General features: G+C 37.5%; 1 protein-coding gene across 1 annotated transcript; it reads left to right on the top strand.

Annotated features, from left to right (window-relative positions):
* The first annotated feature begins 14,555 nt into the window (after positions 1–14,555).
* On the top strand, positions 14,556–15,963 carry LOC126910693 (uncharacterized). The gene has a single exon (XM_050693760.1). The coding sequence runs from the start codon at positions 14,884–14,886 to the stop codon at positions 15,961–15,963; it is 1,080 nt and encodes a 359-aa protein (XP_050549717.1). The 5' UTR covers positions 14,556–14,883.
* Positions 15,964–17,774: the final 1,811 nt, after the last annotated feature.

Consider the following 17,774-nt stretch of genomic DNA (forward strand, 5'->3'; position numbering starts at 1 on the left):
AAACATAATATAACTGCAAGACACAATTACAGAGACCGTGCTACGTGAGTGCCAAACCAGAAACTATTCTTATTTTTAAGCTATTTTATGAACAGATTTCTATTAAATATTGCGTCGTTCGTATTATAGCTTGTATTTTGACTAGGTAATAATTAACCTATATAATAGCAGTAGCAATTAGATTTACAGTTGATACAACACAATAAATGTACGTTTTAAAAGCGTATAATGTACAAACTATTTGTGATCCAATTTATTTAAATCCGACTAGATTTATTATCCACAGCTCTATCACTGCTAACAGGTCATTAACCTCAATACTTTTATGAATGAAGAAACTAAAATTAGTTCGATTGTCGACGTGACAATTAGTGACATTATTTTTAAATCTGTTGAGAATTTTCTAGAACGCATAGTCGCAAATACGTTCTATTCATATATTCATTTATTTATGTTCTATGTTCAAACTTTGAATTCTACGAAAACAAAAGGAGTTTTAAATTCCCACTTTTTTTTCTAACACACTTCTAAATTCAAAAGACCGTATTAGATTCCATAAATATGGCAGCTATTTGTGCATTGTGCAGCCGTGAAAATTTAATACATTGTAAGTCGAGAACGTCAATGAATACAGTGTAGCTATCAATTTGTGATAAAAAACAACAATGGTGGATATCGATAGTAAGATATAGCCGGGGGCATCGATCCCGGTAGGATCCGTACCCACCGGAAGCTCTTCCTTCTCACACGGCATTCTACCAAACAAAGAGAGTTGTAACATGACAAATTCGACGCGGCCGATTGTCGCCTTCACAATTGTATACATCTGATGAAATTTATTAACAACTATAATACATTTTTTTGTAAATATCTCCTAGTTTTTACAAGTGTTTACTCTAGGTTGAACGCACAAAGACTAAATCCGAGCATTGTTCGCGATCGCGATGCTCGCCAGATATTAAAAGCACGTGTGGCCAAACAAAGGTTGCGTTATGCGGGGGATTATTTGCCAATTTATGGCGCTTTTTGTAAATTCCGTTGAAAGCTCGGCCCCGGAAATTTGGCTCCATTTCAACAAAATGATCTTTTAACTATAAATATTACGTTAATTGTGTATTTGTGTGACAAAAATATTCGGAACGATACCGTCCACCTTACTCGTGGGATTATTTTTTATTACATTTTATACGACGCAAATGATTGAGTGGCCATTGCGTGAGTAGTCAAATTGTAATAGCGACATTGCGTACGAATAACAGTTCAATTGTTGAAGTGACCGACACTATTCGACTTTACAGTCTGTTTGTATAGTTTGCATTTGGATTTGAATTTATTTTTATGTAATGTTGTTGAGACAAACAAATTTCTTTAAACACCAGTTCCAGTTTTCCATTGTAAATGAAAGTTGTCATGATTTACTTAGATTAAATTTTTTCTAATCAATTATTCTATGGATAGCCAACACATTAGGTACTTATTAGTTAGCTAATAAATCTTGAAATTGACATAATTTTTTCTAAACATTTTTAGTTGAAAATGACTTTAATTTTTAAATCAGCGTCATAGTAACATCAAGCAATATAGATAAAAAAGGAAGCTATACCTATTTACACATCAGTCACTCATTCATTACATTTAAGCCGACAGCCTACATATCCCCAAATGAAACGATATTAGACACGAATTAACAATGTACCTGTCCCTCCTAAAATAGATCACCCCTTGTCCCGAAAACAATACATTGAGGTTTCATTTGTAGAGGGCGTTGGCTGAGCTACAGGCCTACAAATCAGTTCCATGCGCCCATTAGAGACTATAAAATTTTACGATTGTTCGCTACTTTCCGAACGCGTCGTGTCGCTCCGTCGCAACGTGTGACGCGAGAATTATTATGCTTTAAGCGCAGTTTATATGTTGTAATTGGTTTTGAAGAATTTATTTGAAATTAGAAGGAAGATTTAAAATAAAATTTTAATTTTTTTCTGATAAAATGATATATGTATTTAATTTTGTTTTTTTAATGGTATAATTAGGTAATCACACACAATGCAAACGTTGTTTCACGTCGGTTATATGTGAGAATTTGTTTCGCTCCGGTCGAGTTGGCTCATTTGTGCCGAAGCATGGCCCTTCCACACTTAAATTAATTTGTTAAAATTAACCTCGTCTAGGTTGCATGTATAATTTACTACATCTACTTTATGCCCCAGTAATGTTATTTTTTTACAACAAAACATCAATACAGCGTATTTTTAACCAAAGAGTAATTCTAAAAATTATTCTTCGAAAATATCGGCTTCTGCAAACTAATAAAACTTGAAACATGCACAACAGTTGCACTCACAAATAGGCCAACAATACAATACTCAATACAATACCATCCAATACACAAACAACACAACAAACAGAAACTAAATACCGTATCCATTTAAGTAAAAGACGTCATGTGAACGCATCCGTTTAGTAAGTCACACTAATTTCGGAAATTTCGGAGTGCATTTAGTCGGCGATTATTTCGGTAATCGGCGTAGCGATCCACTTAATTATACACAATTGTTTACACCATTCATCTAGACAGTCACCGATTTAATGCTTTTAAATGTAGCTCGAAAATAGCTCAGAGGTGGTCTCTAATAATACTTCATGTTAGACATAATGGTTATTTCGCTTTCCATTGCTGTTTTATTATAAAATTGTATCTTATCATCTCCTGGTTAGTAAGCAATGTATTAGAAAAATATAGCTTCATTCTTTTTTTATTTTGTATTCGGAACCCGTAGGGCGGTGCTACTGCGATCTATGTTTTCCTAAACGCATAAAATTTTATGTTATTGGGCTCTGATTATAAGGTAAAAAGTTCAATGCCGCCTTATTTATGAATGTAAGCAAAAAGTGGAACATCTTAATATATTTTTAGTAGCACTAATGTTGAATTTGTTAACCGAATTATGTGATTTACATCGCTTTCTTTATAATGATTGAGGAACAAAAGAACACCGACGCAATTTATCTATGAAGATAGTTTTGTTAATTGCCATTTAAGGACATAAAGACATCATAATATTATGTATATTGAAAGTTTAACTAATATCGTCTAGTGATCTAATTCGGAAATCGAACTTCTAATCTAGACTTTACTATTACAAGTAGTTGATATCCATATTTATTTATTTCTATTTGATGCGAATAGGACTTAAAAATATTTTTAACCGACGTTTGTATGTATGTTTGTGCGTAATTATCTCGCATTTGGCTGTACCGATTTTGATGCGGTGTTTAGCATAGTATTTTCTAGACTTAGAAGAAGGATTTAGGGAACACTTAAAAAATGGAAGCAACTAAAAAAACAAAATGAGGTCTCTTAAAACAAAAATTCAAGAACCAAATGTTTGAACTAATTTATTTTCTTGAACTTTAAAAGTAGCTCGATAAAACTCGTTTCATAACCGAAACTCAGGTGCAAACACTTGCAATACACCTTCAACCACAATCTATTGTACAAACTTTCTCAAAAGTAACAAACTACGATATCTTTATTACGTCCGACCATACACGTCACTTCTACAACAGTTTATCAAGTTGACAACTTAGTAGGAACCCGAAAAAAGTCCGACAGTCGGACGCAGTCAACCCCCCACTGCTAAGCTCTTGCGGTCGCAAAATGTCTCAATCTAGGAGCAACCATTAAAGAAAAAAACTCACTTATAACAGTTTGCTTTGGTATCGCCGTTCTAGTTAACGTACCTGCTGTGACCAGAGATTTATTTGCATTTTTTTGGGGTTGAGATATCAATTAAGTACTTCGGTACTCCAAGTAGAGCCGTTTATCTGATTAGTAGGTACTTTGCCATTTCAGATTTTGTCAGTGTTGTGCCAAAAAGAAAGTTCCTCTGTTCCCGTTACGAATTTTATTTGCCAATTTTTTACATTCGCAATAAAAGGATTCGCTCATTGTTTAAAAAGTATTTATTTATATTTGCCTTTTATTCCCAACCCTAAACTGAAACGGTTATAATACTTGCTCAAAACTGCAATTTGCTAAAAAAGTTAAACAAAGAACGTTTTTGTGCAAAAACTGCGATTTCTACTTTTTTACTCAACCCGGACAATTATGAAGGGGTGTTACGAAAGAAAGTCGATGGCAATAAAAATAAACCTTTCGGCGGCAAACGCACCGCCACCGAAGGGTTACTATTTATTTCTATTAGCCGACGGTTTACGGTACGACACATTCGGGTAAGGCGCTCGTAAAAACAGAAAGGCATCTGAACGTAGCCGGGTGATGAAGACTGTTTGACGTTCCACCTCGCTGCAGTTGTAAAGGACAAAAAACTTGCAACTCCACATTGAAAGCGCTCATAAAGTAATTTGCTAAAATTTGCAAAAGGGTGAAAATTGTGCAATAGAGTTAAACTTTTATTGCAAACACCCGTTATGTATAGGACGCGCGATAAAAAACTGCGACACCGTTAGACTTTTAGTTTAGTAACTCGTTTACGTCGTCCGTTTCTGTGTAATTCCACGCCTTTGTTCCAAGTTTGGCTCGATCATGATAGAGTTTGAAAACGGCTTATGTATCTGGGAATAATGAGGGTACATTCGCGGGTTAATCCGGCATAATTAGGGGTAGGTTCGGTCCTGAAAAAGAAATAAACCGTTTTATAACTTGGACTTCTTTAACCCTGGGTAAAGCCGGCAGTAAAACTCATAGGAAGATGGGATCGGCGATATGAGGCGGAAATAAATCGCCATTTAAAATCAATTTGTGTAAAGGGCGTATAGAAAGTAGTTGGGCTTTGGGGTCAGTGCGGGCGAGCCGGTCACGCGCGGCTCGCACACACAATCGCTCCCACTTGCGCCGATATTGTTACAACGTGATTTCAGATAATAGACGCTGATAACCGATTTGCCGCTGACATTTTATTGCTAATTTGATACTGGATTTTTCTTTACAATTTACGAGTGCGCTATAAAATTGGATTCAAATCTAGAATTAGTTTTAAAGTCTTATATGGATTTTACATGCTATATATGCGTAAGCGTATCGCATATAAAAAGCTTGATTTATGTCATACCGAATTATACCTACGAAAAGATAACTCCAAAACTTTACAAAAAATTATCTAAGACAACCATTTGCACAGAAACCAACAATAAACCTTTGAACGTTAAAAATGATATCAATTTAGGGTAAACACGAATCCTGGCCAGATAGTCACCGCATCAAATGTTCCCGGTAAATACGATCGGAGGCTCACGTCTCGTTTGTTCGGCGCGGGATCGCCTAGGTGAACTTTAAGGGGCTATAGGGCTTACGGAGTGGCGCCGCCCCGCGTATTGGGGGCTTACAGTGATTTACTCGTTATACTTGCGCTTCCTTTTTTCTGTTTATTCGACGGATCAGGGGTTACCCTTTATTGGGTAAAAGTCGGAAAACTGATATTCCGTACGTAACGTAAACTTAGACGCGACTTTATTGTCGCCCTCAGATTTGTATCGGATTTGCTTTTATCGTTCTTTTGTTTTTGTATCAATATGGGGGTGAGTTTGGTGTGTGTGTGATTGTAAATGGAAGAGTTAAACCTAATAGTCATAGAAATCGTTGAAAATTTTCATCTGCGTAATGTCTTATCCTATTATTTAAATACACGTTGAAATTATGTCCATATACATTTATGTTCCATGCAGAATGAAAATAAAAGTCTCTTTATTTTGCATTTTTTTATTAATCATTGAACTACATAGGTAGTATACGTTCACTGAGAATCAAACCTACACCAGCGATCTACCAGCGTAGCAATATAGGTAACAAAGTTTATAAAGCTGTGACCACATTTGACACACCGCACGTGAGTTAAAAGTTATCAACTCGCCCGCTCCTGCTGTCTGTTAATGGACTAACGACTTGACACTAAATGACAGTTAACTGTGTAACTGGCCAGTAGTTTTATTCGTATCTTTATAATTAAGTCTTTGACTGCCAATAGAAAACTGTTGAAGGCAAATCCTCCGCTAACGTCGGTCACCGGTGACCCCCACGGCGTTCAACGTGTTAATTGTAATTACATATTATATAACCTCACGCTTGTCTCCTACGGGGGCAGGTAGAGATAATAAAACGCCAATTGCTACAATTCTTACACACTTCTTTCGCTTCATCAACATTCATCAGTCTTTTCATGCATGCTAGTCGATTACTTTTAATTCACCCTTCTTTTAATATATCGCCAATCTGCTATTATTGTAATTAGCTAAAGTTATTGAACTTCGAAAAGTGTTGTATGTGACGTAAGCCGTGCGGTTACGATGGAGTAGAACACATCTGTCTCCAATCCTACTCCTCGCGCTAGTGTCATAGGATCTGCCTAAGGCATCTTCTTAACATTTTGACAACAGCATCAGAAAAGTGAGACTGAGCAGCATGGTGCTCTCTAACAAATCGTTACATTCTAAAGGGTCAATCTCCAAGGCGGACGTATTCGTGTCATCAATCTGTCTCTTTTCAGATATTTAAGGGTAAGTATGTATCTCACTGAAAATAATGATATTCAAATAAATACCGTAGTTCTATTGTTATTTTCAATGAGATTCATAATTAGCATTAAATATGTATATCGGAAAAGGACTAGAGCGATCACACGAATAGTTTTTGGAGATCGACCCTAAACTTGGAATTTCAGTTAATTTGCAATAAACACAGAGTCCTAAGACAAAATATCATTACAAAATCCAGAACATAACACTCAGCAATACAAAATCACAACGTTATCTCAAACATCTAGTCACAACTACATACATTAATCAAACAAACAGAATGGCGAAGTCTCACAACAAGTAAAACACGTCATTAATCACGGAATACACACTAAATTGCCCATAAATGGCCACAATCTTTATTTACACTTACAGAAGTACCGTGAAATTCCTTAGAAAATGTTACAAAGATGTTCGCACGATTTCAGAAGGCTATTCAATGTGACACAATCACATTCGTACACACGTAACGACTGCTCATCGCATAAATCAAAGTTGAACAAGATATTAACGTAAAGGGAAGCGCCATTGTACAGGTAAGATGGCAGAAGATTAAGTTTGTTAGACTGTGTAGATATGAGTGGAGCGCTCGTAGATGTTTTGTGTAGTTTTTGAGTTAGGTAAGTGAAAACTAATATAAAACTTAGACTTAATAAATTATTATAATTATTCTACTAAATAATAAAAGGATTTGACATTTTTAATCATTTTCAAGTTTCTTAAATTTCTGATGGTACTATAGCTATCAAAAACCTGATAACAGTGATGTACTGTTTGATAAATTACGAAGTGAACTAGGTATTATGTATAAGGTACATTTAAATTCATTAAAATTTTGTATGCAACAAATCCGTCTTCATCATCATCCTTTTGATTACATATAAAATTTAAATATCTGCCTTATTCGACTAGAATTGAGTAATTTGTATTCGTAAGAAAACGCACACTTATCCAAGTCCTAAGTCCCATTTAACCACTTGTATGCCAGTACATGCGACACATTGTTTGTCGCGTAGATCTGCGTTCCCAGCATACTACTTTAATCAACTAAGTTGTTAATCTACTAAGTTGTCACGATACACTTACCAATCCCGCTTGTTGTACTTCTTACCTTCGTCTGTTTGACGGTGAGGTGACAAAAACTATTGTAGGCGGTTTGAATAGGGTTGGCCACTGACTCTGTGGTCGTACGGCCTTTGCGGATTCCTACCTTCTGACATTCTATTCAACACCAGACGCGAGGATTACCGTGGGTACTACTAATGAATGAACAGAATGTGATCGGACGAAACTTTATAAATACTCGTAATTTATGTGACATCAATCCCTGGTATTAATAAAAAATATTAGTTTATTTTTATTTAAGTTGCGAGGCTGGGGTTTTTATTAAATACCAATGAGTAATAATAATAGGTAGCCTTTCTAGAGTTAGGTTAAAAAATGGATTTTGAGTTTAGATAAGAAATGTTTTGGATATAAAAATGTTTATAAGTTTTTTATTTTCATTTAGCTTGAAGCTACTAATTTTTGTTAGTAAATAGGAACGCAACCTTATTGGTATTTTTTTGTGTCTGTGGCGCTGTCCACATGTAATATTTGTTTTTTATGTCATGTAAAAAACTGTCTTTTGTTATGTCGCGTTTTTTTTACAAGTGAATAAACTTCCATTTAAAATATTAAATACGTTTTAATTATTTACCACAACCACGATTAATATTCCTTTATGGTAGCAGAGCGTGGTTGTGTAGTGGTACAGTGCAAAAGTGGACTAACTTCAATCCGAAAAATTGTTGTTGCGATTTGAATTTGAAGTTAAGAAAATCTCGATCACAGTTATAAATTACATATTTTGGGTGAAATCAAAGCAAGATGAGTCCTAATAATATGTTTAATTTGGAGAAATTGATCGGAAGAGAAAATTTTGCAACCTGGAAGTTTAGTGTGAAGACTTACTTGGAGCACGAGGATTTATGGTGTTGTGTTGAACACCCTGATGATAAACCTGTAGATTCAAGTAAGGACATAAAGGCAAAGTCAAAGCTGATACTGTTGTTGGACCCTCAGAATTACGTACATGTTCAGGAATGCAAGACTGCAAAACAAGTATGGGAGAATTTACAAAGGGCTTTTGATGACAATGGTTTAACCAGAAGAGTAGGTCTACTCAAAGATCTGATAAATACTTCACTGGAGTCAAGTAATAGTGTTGAAGACTATGTTAGCAAGATAATGAACACTGCGCACAAATTGCGAAACATAGGATTTGACGTCAACGATGAGTGGCTTGGCACATTGATGTTGGCTGGCTTACCTGAGGAATACAAGCCTATGATTATGGGCCTAGAGAGTTCTGGTGTTCAAATTAGTGCTGATTCAGTAAAAACCAAACTCATACAAGAGATCAACACATCAAAGTCATCTGCTTTCTACACGAACTCAAAGAAAACAGGAAATAATGTGCACTCAGTGAAACCAAAGGGACCCAGATGTTACAATTGTAATAAGAGTGGACATTTTGCCAAATATTGTAAACAGCCAAAGAAACAATCAGCAAGTAAAGGAGAGAGCTCCAGTTTTATAGCAGCTTTTTCAGCAACCGTCAAAGAAAACATTAGAGATGATAAATGGTTTCTAGACTCCGGTGCATCCATGCACATGACATGCAGAAAGGATTGGATGTACAAAGTCACTGAGCCATCTGTAAGTAAAATTACTGTAGCCAACAAAGAGGCGTTAGCTGTGAAGGGAGTTGGTTGTGTAGATGTACATGTAAGTCAAAATAAAGTGATACAAGTCAGAAATGTTTTGTATGTCCCTGGGCTAGCTGCTAATTTACTTTCAGTCAGTACTATTGTAAATAATGGACATAAGGTTATCTTTAACAAGAAGGGATGTGAAATTAAAAACTTGAAAGGTGAGGTGATATGCACTGCAACGTTGAGCAACAAGTTATATATTATGGATACCAGTAAAGAAGTAGCACATTTAACCTCAAGTTCTCAGAATTGTAATAGTACTTACCTATGGCACCTGCGAATGGGACATTTGAATATACCAGATGTGAAGAAGCTGCCCAGTTGTACTGATGGTGTGACTCTGTCTCAGGAAGAATGTAATGTCACATGCACTTATTGTATGGAAGGTAAGCAAGCAAGGACGCCATTCAAAAATGTTGGTTCTAGAGCGACAAGGCCACTGGAACTTATACATTCAGACTTGTGTGGCCCCATGGAAAATTTATCTTTTGGAGGTATGAAATACTTTATTACTTACATTGATGACTACACACGAAAGGTTCAAGTATATTTTCTGAAAGATAAATTAAACATTTTGGATACATTTAAAGATTTCAAGTTTAAAGTGGAGAATGAATTGAAATGTAAGATAACAAAGCTACGTACAGATAATGGTAGAGAATACTGTAACCATAACTTTGAAAAGTTCTTATCTAACCATGGTATAATTCATCAGACTTCTACTCCGTACACTCCCCAGCAAAATGGCATGGCCGAGAGAATGAACAGGACTTTAGTGGAACGAGCACGATGCATGTTGTTCTATGCCAACCTGGAGAAGAACTACTGGGCTGAAGCTGTGGCAACTGCTGCATATGTTATCAATCGTTCCCCAACAAAGTCATTACAAGGTAAAACTCCATATGAAATGTGGAAAGGTAAGAAACCTAATTTATCTCATATGAAAGTATTTGGCTCCGAAGCTATGGTTTATGTACCAAAAGAAAAACGCCAAAAGTGGGATAGAAAATCCTTAAAGATGATACTAGTGGGCTATTGTGAAAATACTAAGGGGTATCGTTTTATGGACCCTAAGACACATAAAGTTGTCAAAAGTAGAGATGTTTCATTTATTGAAAAATGTATTGAGAATGTCAGTGTACCAATTCATTGTGAAACTATTCCAGTAAAGGACAGCCCAACAGCCACTGCAAGTTCCGGTTCATTAGAAGATGCAAACTCAGGCAGTGAGAATAAGGAAATACACACTCAGGAGTCTTCATCCTCATCTGCACCCATGACATCGAACAGAGACTCAGATACTCTAGTTAATAGTGAGGACTCAAGTGAGTATGACACTGACACCGAAGAACTTGATGAAACTTACCATCCTCCATATCCAATTAGACAGGATGGCAATAGTAATGTAACATTAAGGTCAGCAAGATCACGGGCTAAACGAGATGAAACACAAAATGGTAAGACGGGCCTATTGTGTTTGTTTACTGATTTGACTGATCCACAGACTGTTGAGCAAGCTCTTACATCACCACAAGCTACAGAATGGAAGAGAGCCATGGACGAGGAATATACTTCTCTAATGAAAAACAAAACATGGACTTTGACAGATCTTCCTCCAGGCAAAAAGGCTCTTCCGAATAAGTGGGTGTTTAAGACTAAAACAGACCAGAGTGGGAATGCTGTGAGATACAAGGCAAGGCTTGTGATAAAGGGATATGCACAAAGATGGGGTACTGACTATGAAGAAATATATTCACCGGTTGTCAGGTACACAACTATCCGCTTTCTATTTGCCTTAGCAGCCAGGTATGGGTTGGAAATCGATCAAATGGATGCTGTATCTGCTTTTCTACAAGGAGAGATCGACAGAGTGATTTACATGCAACAGCCTGAAGAGTATAAAGTTGGATCTCAGGTATGCATGCTACATAAATCTATATATGGGCTCAAGCAGGCCAGCAGACTCTGGAACTTAAAATTAAATTCTGTCCTGCAAGAGTTAGGAATGACACAATCAAAAACAGATCCTTGTGTCTATTACAATAAAGAGAAGAATACTTTTATAGCCATCTGGGTGGATGATTTAGTTTTATTCACTGCTGAAGAAAATACAAAAACGTTTTTCAAAGAGAAACTGAAGCAACAGCTTGAAATGAAAGACATTGGTCCAGCAAGTCAATATGTTGGTTTACATATTACCAGGGATGGGGACAATGTACTACTAGATCAAGAAAAGTATATAAATGAAATATTAGCTCGGTTCAGAATGTCGGACTGTAAATCTGTGAAAACACCATTTGAAGCTGGCATGAAACTTGGCGATAAAAGTGAAGAAGATGAAATTACTGATTGTCCATACCAACAGGCCATTGGCTCCTTACTGTATGTGGCCCAAGGTACCCGACCTGATATATCGTTTGCAGTAAACACACTGAGCAGATTTAACAAACATCCTACAACCGCACACTGGGCTGCAGTGAAAAGAATTTTCAGATATCTGCAGGGTACCAAACACTTGAAGTTGATTTACACCAAAGATGGTAATGAGAAAATCACAGGATATTGTGATGCCGATTGGGCAAGCGATAAGCGCGATAGGAAGTCGTGCACGGGTTACATTTTTTTGTTACAGGGTGGTGCAATATCTTGGCGCTCACAAAAGCAGCAGACTGTGGCACTATCTACTGCTGAGGCCGAATACATGTCGATGTCTTCGGCAGCACAGGAGGCGCTATGGCTGCAACAACTTCATGCTGAACTCGGTCAAGAACAGAGCAATCCACTCGTCATATTTAGTGATAACCAGAGCGCAATTAAATTGTCCAATAATGACTGTTATTTACCTAGGTCACGACACATTGACATCCGCTATCATTTTCTCAAAGATCATGTCAACAATTTAAATATAAAGTTTAGTTATGTTAGAGGTGAGGAGATGATTGCTGACAATTTAACTAAGGGCACTACTGCCGACAAACATTTGTTTTGTGTAAAGATGATGGGGTTGCGTCCCTAGGGAGGGTGTTAGTAAATAGGAACGCAACCTTATTGGTATTTTTTTGTGTCTGTGGCGCTGTCCACATGTAATATTTGTTTTTTATGTCATGTAAAAAACTGTCTTTTGTTATGTCGCGTTTTTTTTACAAGTGAATAAACTTCCATTTAAAATATTAAATACGTTTTAATTATTTACCACAACCACGATTAATATTCCTTTAATTTTGTAATGAAGTAAAATCTATATAAATACAGAAGTAATGTTATACCACTCAAAAGATGTCATTTACAAACTACTATCGCTACAAACTCATAACTATCTCTAACTACATACAAATAAATTTCGAAACAAAAAACAACTCGCAAAAATCCAACCCTAAAAAGCGGTCGGAAACTTTCAGAGCCACTAAAACTCACAGCACCATCTATCGGACGGGCGTCCTCATCAATATCAAGAGCGTCACCCATCATCCTCTTGTTTGCCCACATGGGAACCCTGCGGCGATACTCTTTTAACAAATCAATCACAATACGTACCGCTCTGTAGCGCAAAAAAGGTTTTTTTCTAAAAAGGCGACATGCCTTCCATAATACCTAGTATAAGTGGATTAACCTTCTGTACATTTCACGTCACATTTAACCCTCTATTGTCTAATATGTTGCGTTGGAGTTTGAATACAGAATGCTTTTTATATTTTTTTTAAGAAGTGCGATAAAATTTGGACATCTGTCTTGCATTGTGGAGGCCGTTTGGCCAGGATTTTTATCTGGTGATGTAAAAAGAGCAATAGATATCTTGATACCTTTTTTAAGTAACACATATGTCGTAGGGTGCAATGTTTTGCTCTGATAATCGTCTTAAGTTAAGCTGGTGCTAAAAGAATGAATTTTATTTGAAGTGAACTTGTTTGCCGACAACTGTCGTTGGATTTATGTTCTTTTTTTAAGTGTTCTTTCAACCTACTAGCCTTAACTATAAGCTCTTTCGTAGATCGTAGCTGAAATATTCTCTTATCGTTAGACGACAATTTCAGATACTTAATTTCAATAGTCAATGTTATCGTTATTTTATGTTATAGTTAACATAAAGTTGTAAGAGTAAAGACGTGACGAAATATAAAAACATTTAGCAACTAGACTAATTCGTAGTGTTACGTCTCACTAAAATAACTTATTTTACGTAAATTACAGTAAAGCTTGTTGTTACTACGTACTTGAAGTGTTTGTAAGAGACAAGCTCTTTATGAAATCGTTCCTCATGCTGCTAAGTACCACAATTGAACATCTTCACACCAATCAAACCATGATAAACGACAGAAAAAACATTGATGGTTCAATCGAAGGCGCACATTGTACCGACTCCAATCCCATACAAACTTACTCCCATAACTCCATTCAGGATCACATATAAATATCAGCTATTATCATCTTCTGTCAGTTGACTTTCATCTGGAAGGCGTATCGTTATAAACACGTGCAAAACAATCAACATTTTCGCGGTGATCTGCTATAAATCACTTATTATTATAAAAGGGCATGTTCGAGTAGCTGCATTGTCGCTTTATGGATGTTATGCCATTCATTACAGGCCATTAAACGCATTATAATACGCTCACCAAACCAACAAGAGCTCCCTCTCCCGTCCCAATGTTCGGACACCTGAAGCAGAAGAGATCGATGCAATAGAAATCGAAAGGTCTTGGTATAATGGTGGCGTGATACCTCAGAAAGCTTTGTTTGGGCGCGATGCGACAAGCCATTCATGTAGTGATAATAAATGGCTGGTGATGATAGAATAGAGGACAATGAGTGTGTGATGATACACCGAAACTTGGGTGCAGGATTCTTTCAGTGAGGAGATGCAGATATTATGGTGAAAGGCTACCAAAGAGGTTTTGCCAAAAGCTTCTCTTGAAGCAGAAAAAAACGTAACGCCTCATCTAATCTCGGTAGTAGATACCTATATAGCAATCAAGTATCACTCAAGGTATCACTAATATTTCCAACTGAACACAAAAAGTAAAATCATTTAGTAATGAATACCAATTTTTTTTAATTAGATTTACTTTTTTATCTTTACATTACCTACCTACATAGCATTACGTCAATGGCACAAGCAATAACACATTTTAACAAACTAACTGCCGTACTCCGAGACATTTAATGATTACTTACTCCTTAGTAACGATTTTGTTCAGAAAAAAATGCTAAGGACTGAGATAGGTAACCATTAAATGACTCTGAGTGCAGCGGTAAATACGAGTTGCGGGTACGCGTGCGCGGAGTGCATGTCACTCGTATGAATATTATTGAAATTAATTCGATAATCCGGAGTTAGTTGCTAAAAACTGTGTTAAAGTGAAGGTTTTGCATTAATGTAAACATAGACTATGGAAAACAGTAATAAAATCGGTGATAGTGTGTGTTTTTGACGCTTTTTCCAACAAAACATTTTGTGTTGTGTTCCTAGAACGAAGTGACAATAACAACGCGCGGGTGGCGCGAAGTTTTCGCATCGCGCTCTTTCACTCTCGGGCGAATTGGCTAGCTGTGTTTCGCTCGCGCTGTTGTCGTCGAATTCGAAGAATTTATTACAATGAATTGTGCAGCTTGTAATCGAAAAATTGATGCAGGGGATTTGATTAAATGTGTGGGGTGCAAAGTTGGTTATCACTATAAATGTGTCAATATTACCACGACCGCATTTAGGGAAAGCCAAGTACAATTAAAGCGGGCTTTTAAATGTCAATCATGCGCTAATGTTACCCAGCGTATTCGAGTCACCGATGATACACCGGTGCGCGGAGTCAGTGCAGCGGCCGGATTGGTAACAGATGTGGAGCAGAATCAGTCTTTCGAGGATGAAGTACAGACTACAGTACAGTTAGCATCAGATGAACTAGTAGATAAAGTAAGCAGCATAATCATGGCAAAACTTAGTGCTTTCGAACTGAATATTCTACAGGAAATTAAAACTACAGTAGCCGTCTTAGCACTTGAAAATAGTAAACTTAGACAGGAATTGAATGAGGCGAATAAGAAATGTAATGCTTATGAACAGCAAATTAAAAGTTTAGAGTCTGAGAGATTATTATCTAAAGAGAATGATCAAGCACGGAACATTGATACTAGTACTACAATGTCTTTAAGTGTACCAATGCACACGTCTCCAGGATATCATGATGGTAACACGCCAGCATTGCCCCACACAAACTATGTTCGGGTGGCGGTGCTACCAGGGCCGAGTCCCGCGGTGACTAGTTACGCGGCAGTGGCTCGGAAGGAAGTGTCACCAAAAGTAAATAGCGTCAGTGATAACGAGTGGATTGAAGTTAAAAACAAAAGAAAACCTGTAAGAAGAGGTGGTAATAACTCAATCGCTACTTTAAAGGCGGTAGAACGTAGAAAATTTTTACATGTGTGGAGGCTGGAAAAATCCACAACGGAAGACCAGTTAAGGGAACATATTAAACTGACACTAGGCGAGGACTCAGAAGTTATTGTTGAAAAACTTAAACCTAGGACGGATCGTGACTATGCCTCATTCAAAGTGGGGGTAACAGTAAGCAATTTTGAAAAACTTTGTGACCCCGAGGTTTGGCCGCTAAATGTAGAATTTAGTGAGTGGATCTGGTTTCGCCCCTCACTCAAACCAGACAAACTACAAACCGTGTAGTCATAATGTTAACTTACTGTACCAAAACGTCAGAGGGCTACGCACTAAGACTACACAGTTCTTGTCGTTATTGGGGTCGTCGGAGTCGGATTTATTCGCCATTACGGAATCTGGTTTAAGTGAATCAATTCAAGACGCAGAATTGGTACTTCCTGGATACCAGGTAGTAAGGTGCGACAGGGCGGACGGACGAAAGCAGGGAGGTGTAATGGTAGTGGCGGGACCTAGGTTCCAGCTGCGACAAGTGTTGGTGCCAAGTGATGTTGACATTGATAAATGTAAGTTTGAACTAGTTTGTACTGCTATTTATATGAATAATCGTTTTCTATTTGCGTGTTGTGTTGTTTACATTCCACCATTAACAGATGAAAATGAGTATATGTTGATGTTTAATATTTTAGAAAAATGGTGTGTTAAGTACAAAAATAATTTTATATTGATAGGAGATTTTAATTTGTATTCGTGTAATAATAACATTGTTAACTATTTTGAATATTTTATGTCATTTTGTGGATTCACTCAGTTCAATAAGGTTCCAAACTGCAATAATAGGCAGCTAGATCTGGTACTGAGCGCGAGCGCGGGCGCGGGCGTATCGGTATCGGTGTCTGCGGCGGACGAGGGTATACTGCCGGTGGACGCGTACCACCCGGCGCTGGCCGTCGGCATCGAGATTAACGGCCGCGCGCCGCTGTCGACGCGGTTATCGTGCGACGACGTGGTGTTGCCCGCGGATGGAGGCGACGCCGCCGCACCGTGCGCCCCTGGTGGCGCTAACGCAAGCGCGCTTTATTCAAATACACGCAAAAAAAGGTCACAATACAACTTTTATAAAGCGGATTATGAGTTGTTATACTCAATGTTGGGCTCAACGGACTGGAGTGAAATGTACGATATGACTGATTTAGAAGATATTTTAGATTTTTTTTATGATAATATATATAGTATATTAGATGAAAGTGTCCCTTTAAAAAAACAGTGTAGTAAATCAAAATATGTTTATCCGTTGTGGTATACGACCGAGATAATTAGTGGGTTAAAAACAAAAGCAGCACTGCACAAAAGGTTTAAACAAAACAGAAGTAGCATAGATTATACAAATTATTCTAAATTCAGATCGCATATTAAGAAATTAATAAACATTGCTTACGTACAACATAAAAATAAACTTCAATGTCAATTTGCTAAGGACCCAAAGTCGTTTTGGCAGTTTGTAAGATCGCAGAGAGGTGCAATGGGTAAGCAAGCCATTGTTAAAGACGGTAAGTATCTATCGGACGGCGAATGTGCTCAGCAGTTTGCTGCCTTTTTTGAATCTGTATATAGTACTGACCCGCCTCGACTGGATCCACAAGAGGCTTCAGCATCAGCAAACACTGGGAACAATACAGAGGTGGAGATTGGGCAGCTTACTGTCAAGGATGTACGCAGTGCCCTTGAACGTTTAAAACCCAAGCGATCAGCGGGGCCGGATGGTCTACCAGCTTTTCTGGTTAAGGATTGTAGTAGAGTACTAGCGGAGCCATTGCGGTATATATTTAACAAATGTCTGAGTTTAGCAACTTTTCCAACACGCTGGAAAATCACCAGAGTCATTCCAGTACCCAAAGGTAAGGCAAGTTCTAACATTGATGGGTATAGACCAGTGGCAGTGTTGTCTTCCCCGGCTAAGGTGTTTGAGTCAGCTGTACAGCGTAGCTTACAGGCACAGACGCACGGACAGATGTCGGACTCACAACACGGATTTAGGCCGGGTCGTAGCACGGCAACAAACCTCCTCAGCTTTATGACAAGGGTGGTACCAGCGGTGG

The sequence above is a fragment of the Spodoptera frugiperda genome, chromosome 5, assembly GCF_023101765.2.
Source record: "Spodoptera frugiperda isolate SF20-4 chromosome 5, AGI-APGP_CSIRO_Sfru_2.0, whole genome shotgun sequence".
Taxonomy (NCBI): domain Eukaryota; kingdom Metazoa; phylum Arthropoda; class Insecta; order Lepidoptera; family Noctuidae; genus Spodoptera; species Spodoptera frugiperda.

Coding starts and splice junctions, on each gene's coding strand:
- LOC126910693 (XM_050693760.1), top strand. CDS start 14,884: ATGAATTGTGCAGCTTGTAATCGAAAAATTGATGCAGGGGATTTGATT.